This window comes from Myotis davidii, unplaced genomic scaffold, assembly GCF_000327345.1.
Source record: "Myotis davidii unplaced genomic scaffold, ASM32734v1 scaffold685, whole genome shotgun sequence".
Taxonomy (NCBI): domain Eukaryota; kingdom Metazoa; phylum Chordata; class Mammalia; order Chiroptera; family Vespertilionidae; genus Myotis; species Myotis davidii.
This window is the reverse complement of record NW_006295823.1, coordinates 1052406-1058978: the sequence shown is the minus strand read 5'-3', so window position 1 is coordinate 1058978 and position 6573 is coordinate 1052406. Positions and strand designations below refer to the sequence as shown.

The following is a 6573-nucleotide window of genomic DNA, read 5'->3' as shown; positions in this document are numbered from 1 at the left end:
CATTCTGCCCATATCCCACTAGGCATCCCTGTTTGTAACATCTCCTCAACACGTATTACGAAAATCCTTCTCCGTCTTTGACTTAGGTGCTAGGGTTTCCTTTCACCCCCCTCCCTGCTCCCCACACTGGGGGTACTTTAAGAAAAACAGCACTTTGCCGACATGCACTTTTCACATCTTTTAAGTCCCTTGGCACCTTTGACCTGATGTCAGGGTGATGTGTCTATTCCTTCTGGACTAAGGAACTAAGAATAGGGGTTTTGTCTTTGGAATCCGTAGCATCGGCATAAGGGGATGTAAATAATGTGTGAGATAATGACCGTCAGCTCTACGAGGGGATCTGTCTGAGCTGCTTGGAAACAGTTCTGAGCTGGACGTCGCCATTTATTCTGATGTATTCTAATGTCCTGGAAGGTCCTCATGTCTTCGAAGCCTCTTTGTGGTCTGTGCAATCTAATTTTTTTTTTGTAACTTAACAGATGCTTTTGGAAACGGATCGGCTGGATGTCAAAGGAGCATCCAGAGAAGAGCTTAGAGTCTTCAACGACATACTTTTAAGAGTGACTCGCTGCCCCAATGTCAGTCTACACGGCACACCGAGGGCACAGCAGCGGCCTCCCCGGCGCTCCTGCTTCCCAGAGGAGCTCATCACCGGACGGCCTCGGCCTGGGGAGCAGCCGGGAGCAGCTGTCCAGCTCGGACGTGTCCGAGCGTGAAAACGACGACCCGTTCCTGAGGTCCGCAAGGAAACTCAGAGACATAAACAGCACCTATGTGATCTCTGCCTGTAAGACACCTGGAGATACGCCCCTGACCCCTAACCCTGCCGGTAGACTGACCCTTCAGAGGAGAGTTACAAGAAACAAAGAGTCATCGTTGCTGGGGAGTGAAGTGGGAGAGTCATCTGAAAGAAAGACAGAAACTCGTCTTAAGTTACAACGTTGCATCCGAGCAGGTTCTGTGGACAAGCGGACACCAGCTGGAGCAGATTCCGTGGACAGGCGGACACCAGCTGGAGTAGATTCCGTGGACAGGCGGACACCAGCTAGAGTAGATTCTGTGGACAGGCGGACAACAGCTAGAGCAGATTCCGTGGACAGGCGGACACCAGCTAGAGTAGATTCCGTGGACAGGTGGACAACAGCTGGAGCAGATTCCATGGACAGGCGGACACCAGCTGGAGCAGATTCCGTGGACAGGCGGACACCAGCTAGAGCAGATTCCGTGGACAGGCGGACACCAGCTGGAGCAGATTCAACGACACAGAGCGTGGGAGGGGCTGCAGCAAGTGATGGTGCTTCACGGGACACCAGTAGGACGGTAAGGATTGTCAATAATGAGAAACACTCCCCCATTGCATCATCCGCACCCTCACCTGAAGACAACGACACTGGACTGGTGGCCGATGAAAATGACAGAGGAACATTTTCTGCCTTCAGGGGAGCAAATGACAGCGTGACACGTGAGTACTTCAGTCATAGCACGCCCATCCGTCCCCAGAAAGAGGCTGAGGAGGCTCGCCCAGGACGCCTGGCCACGAAACCCTTTCAGAGCCCGTTGGACGTCAGAGCGTCGGGAACAGGAAGCTGGCACCACAGAAATCTCGGGAAGGATGTTGCGAAAAACAGAACTGAGCCTGAAAGCTTAGGAAAAGGGACGCCCACGAAACGCACTGCCGGGCACACGGGGACCCCACGGTGCGGCACGCCTCAGCCTCAGAGCGCGGCGATGTCCACCCTGAGACCCAGGACGCCCAGCTCCCAAGGTCAACAGAAGCCAAAACGCTCTCTTTTCGCAAATAAAAGGGAAGAGTCACACGAGCGTACGCTCCCTCCCACGGAGGAGGCTGCGGCCCAGAGGGCCTCCACAGAGAGGGACCCCTTAAAAGCGGAGAACAGTCAGGTGACGGTGGCCGTCCGCGTGAGGCCCTTCAGCAAGAGGTAGGTCACACCTTTTCACGCCTGCTGCTCTGCATTTTCTTTCCTTTTTTCCTTTTTTTAAAAAATGTTTTTATTGCTTTCAGAGACAGGAAGGGAGACGGAGAGAGAGAGAAACATCAGTGATGAGAGAGAATCATGGATCGGCTGCCTCCTGCACGCCTCACACTGGGGATCGAGCCCACAACCTGGGCCTGTGCCCCGACCGGGAATCGAACCCTGACCTCCTGGTTCACAGGTCGACGTTCAACCCCTGAGCCACGCTGGCCGGGCTGCTCTGTATTTTCCACATAAAACTGAAACCTCATCCCCCCACCCCCAGGAGTGTTATGTTCACCTAGTTTTGAGGTCATCATCCTCAGAATATCGGCAGCAACTTGACCTTCTTTGCGCTCCTTCTCGAAGAGAGAAGGACGAGGACGCGGCCCAGGTGGTCTTCCTGGACGGGGAGGAGATCGCCGTGCGGCACCCGGACCTGAGACAGGCGTACAGTTTCCTCTACGACGTCTCCTTCTGGTCCTTCGACGAGTGCCACCCGCGCTACGCCAGCCAGGCTGCCGTGTACCAGACGCTGGCGGCCCCGCTCCTGGCCCGCGCCTTGGAGGGCTACAACGCCTGCCTCTTCGCTTACGGGCAGACGGGCTCCGGGAAGTCGTACACGTGAGTGTGGCCGCAGACGTGGCTCTGGGCGGGGGTGTGTGCGTGCGTGCGTCTTTCGTGAGAAGCGGCCTGGCTTGATTGACGGCACACAGTTCTGAGACCACAGGGATCCGGGCTCAGGTCTGCTCAGTTTACACGCGAGTCCCGCACCCTTGGTCCAGCTGCCTGACCTCTCGGCTCCAGTTTATGCCCAGGGGTCACTGACCTTTGTGAGAGTCATTGGCCCCGTTTTACTGTAAAGTGAGCACGTCTAACGCAAAGGGTCGCGCAGGCCGGATAAACAAGGTCGAAGTGTCTGTGGGCCGCAAAAACCCAAAAGCTTCCACGTTCATAGAAACGTGGGTTTATTTCGATAGAGACACGCTGAATACAAAGGGCTGAAATAAATGAGTCGTCGTTAACATAAAATAATAGAACATTTAATAAAAATTAATATTTTTGCTTGAACATTCACTTACCAGACACTGAAGAACTGCACAGATGAATAAGCGTCACGCAAATAAATCTGTTTTTCTCGTTCTCCGAAAGCGAACTATTTTCTGTTGTGCACACCACACAAGTCAGTCCAGGCCTCCCGGTCGCCTCCCTTCACCTCTCACGTGGCCCCTCCAGCGTGTTCACGTGGCTTCACCCCCTTATTCCCCTGCCCACTTGGGGTGATCACGTGGCCCCGCCCCCCAACAGTTTTAAAGACCTGCTTGGTGTTACTTCCCCTCTTCACGCAGGATGATGGGATTCGGTGAAGAACCAGGAATCATCCCCAGATTCTGCGAAGACCTATTTGCTCAAGTGGCCAAACACCAAACCCAGGAGGTAGTGCCGGGGGCTGCAGGCCTTCGTGTTGGGCTAGAAGAGAGCCCAAGCGGGTGCACATCGGAGGGAGGCGGGGCCACCGAGGAAGCCCCCAGGGAGAGACAGGTCCAGGGGTAGGTGAGGGCGGGGCTCTGGCCTGGTGTTGGTTCCTCCTGGTGGCATTTGAGGAGGAGGAGGGTGGAGGAGGCGCATCTGCTGTGTCCCCCGCGCGGAGCCGGAGGGAGCTGGCACAGAGCCGGCACCGCTGTGCGGGTCTCTGCACTCAGCCGGCGGCCCACCAACCCCGCAGGACACAGGCCCGGGCTTAGGGCGTGAAGCAGCTGATGTGTGAGCTTGGAGTTCAGCTCCCAGGCCCTGTGGGTCAGAGAGCGGAATGGAGAAACGCACCATTAAGTGCTAATACATGAAACTCTGCCCCAGAATGAGGAGGGGCTGCTGTGAGAACCGCAGGAGGGGGCGGGGGGAGGCCGGTCTTCTCAGGGGGACAGCTGGGCTGGTGAAGGACACGGTCATTACTGGTGGGAGGGGGCGGGGATTGGAAAGCGAGGACGCGGGAGCAATGGGGTCTGTAGGCTGTTTGCTCTGCTTGGAGCCGGAGCCGGAGCCGGAGGGCGGAGGGTGGAGGATGGAGGGTGACGGGTGACAGGAGGTCCCCGTCGGATGCAGGTTGGAGACCGCGTTCGGGCGTTCGGAGGTAAGTTGCAGGCTGAGCTTCTCTCCTTCCAGGTCAGGTATCACCTGGAAATGAGCTTCTTTGAAGTTTATAACGAGAAAATCCACGACCTGCTGGTGGGCAGAGGTGACGGGAGGCAGGGGAAGCAGGCGGTGAGTGAGAGCGTCTGTCGCTGGTTCCCAGTGTCCGTGTTTACGAATTCCTGTGGCCCCACGAGTCCCCGCGTGACACGTCGGGCTCACACGCTTACCCAGTGCTGCTGTGTGATAGCAGGTGCGTGGGAGCTGCAGCCGGACTGGACTGTTATTTGGTAAATCAGTGGAGCGTGTCGCCCGTGGAATTAAATGAGTTATTAAATTGAAGCTCTTTATTTTAAGCAAGTATCGTGTGAAAGGTACTTATTCCAGGATATAGTTGGACCACTTAAACGCTCAATCCCAACACGTCTATAAAGCTAAAAGGCAGGCCAAAATCGGTTTGGCTCAGTGGATAGAGCGTCGGCCTGCGGACTGAAGGGTCCCGGGTTCGATTCCGGTCAAGGGCATGTACCTTGGTTGTGGGCACATCCCCAGTATGAGATGTGCAGGAGGCAGCTGATCTATGTTTCTCTCCCATCGATGTTTCTAGCTCTCTATCTCTCTCCCTTCCTCTCTGTAAAAAATCAATAAAATATATTAAAAAAAAAAAAAGCTAAAAGGCAGTAGAAGCTCACAAAAAGATGTTTCTAGCTCTCTCTTGTTCCAGGATATAGTTGGACCACTTAAACGCTCAATCCCAACACGTCTATGAAGCTAAAAGGCAGACGAAGCTCACAAAAAATTGTATTGTTATTATAGCACCGTTCTTCACTGGGTTATTTGGCAAACTGATATCCTATGGATAATATTTCCTGTGAAGTAGGACATTTCACAAATACCTAAGCTTTTAAGAAAATGCTGTTAGAATTTTAAAGTTTTAATTTTTTTTATTATTTATTTATTAGAATATATTTTTATTGATTTCAGAGAGGAAGGGCGCGGGGGGGGGGGTGGAGAGAGAGAGAGAGAGAGAGAGAGAGAGAGAGAAACATCAATGATGAGAGAGACTCATGGATCGGCTGCCTCCTGCACACCCCCTACTGGGGATCGAACCATGACCTCTGGGTTCATAGGTCGACGCTCAACCACTGAGCCACAGCAGCCGGGCTTGAGGCGGGTTTTTTTTTTTAAATATATTTTATTGATTTTTTACAGAGAGGAAGGGAGAGAGACAGAGAGTTAGAAACATCGATGAGAGAGAGACATCGATCAGCCGCCTCCTGCACATCTCCCACTGGGGATGTGCCTGCAACCCAGGTACATGCCCTTGACCGGAATCAAACCCGGGACCCTTCAGTCCGCAGGCCGACGCTCTATCCACTGAGCCAAACCGGTTTTGGCTTGAGGCGGGTTTTAATGCCTCACAGGTTGGTTTCCGTGGGAACCTTGATGTTTATTCCTGGGTCAAGTGAAGGCAGATGTCTTGACCTTAACCTCAGAGTGTGGGAAAAGCCGCTAGAGCTGCCTTTGCACGGACCCCCTGCCGTGCGCTGACCACCGCTCTCGCTTGCTCCACAGCTGAGGGTCCGGGAGCACCCCGTCTCCGGGCCGTATGTCGAAGCTCTGGCCGTGTAAGTACCGTGTCCACTGCGTGTTCTCCTGTGTGTCTGTACCTTTCCCAGCACCCGTGGGGCCTGGCGCAGACCATGAATTACACCGAGTGGGCAATACTTGGTGTTCTCCCTCTGTCCCCTCTCTGCTGCGGTTTGTATCTGCTCCTTAAGCCGCCGGGGGAGGAGGTGTAAGATGAGTTCATGGTAAGAGTTTCGGTTTTTAAAAATATTTTTCATTAGTTTCAGAGAGGAAGGAAGAGAGAGAGAGAGAGAGAAACATCAGCGATGAGAGAGGATCACGGATGCCTCCTGACACTGAGGATCCAGCCCACAGCCCGGGCCTGTGCCCTGACCGGGATGGAGACTGGGAATGTCGCGGAAACTGGGAACATTGTCACGTGGAGGCCCTCAGGGCTTCCCTCCTTACTGTGGGAGAACAAGAGCGTAACCGACTCTGTCTTTTCCCTTCCCGCCAGGAACGCCGTGGGTTCTTACTCCGACATCCAGGTAAGAGGGGCTGTCCCTCACCTGCCCCCTGGAGAGCGTGACCGTGGCCATGAGCCTATGAGAGTATCCACCTTGGATGCTGGTCGCAGGAGGGGACGGTTGACCTTGTTCACTTATCACGAGCAGATTTCGCTTATTGAACTTTATTCAAGAGAATTTCTCTTCTGAACTAAAACCAAATCCCGTCAGCGTAGAGTTATAGCAGTTCCCTTTCAAAGTTATTATTTCCCGACTCAGATATCGGGGGTAGACACAACCGGACAGCGGGCATACAGATGACTGCACGGTAGACACTGATGAGTGGCTTCATTTTACGAACGGACGAGCATGGGGTCACGGGGGGTGCGGGCGGC

At 54.1% G+C, this 6573-nt stretch overlaps 1 protein-coding gene across 1 annotated transcript in view; it reads left to right on the top strand.

The window, feature by feature from the left end:
• Positions 1-484: 484 nt before the first annotated feature.
• The window catches only part of KIF14 (kinesin family member 14), a 30227-nt gene continuing 24138 nt past the window's right edge, over positions 485-6573 (top strand). Inside the window, exons 1-6 of the mRNA XM_015568445.1 lie at positions 485-1940; positions 2343-2597; positions 3323-3410; positions 4137-4235; positions 5679-5731; positions 6190-6232. Coding sequence (XP_015423931.1) covers positions 577-1940; positions 2343-2597; positions 3323-3410; positions 4137-4235; positions 5679-5731; positions 6190-6232 — 1902 coding nt within the window. The 5' untranslated portion in view covers positions 485-576. The remainder of the gene's footprint in view (positions 1941-2342; positions 2598-3322; positions 3411-4136; positions 4236-5678; positions 5732-6189; positions 6233-6573) is intronic.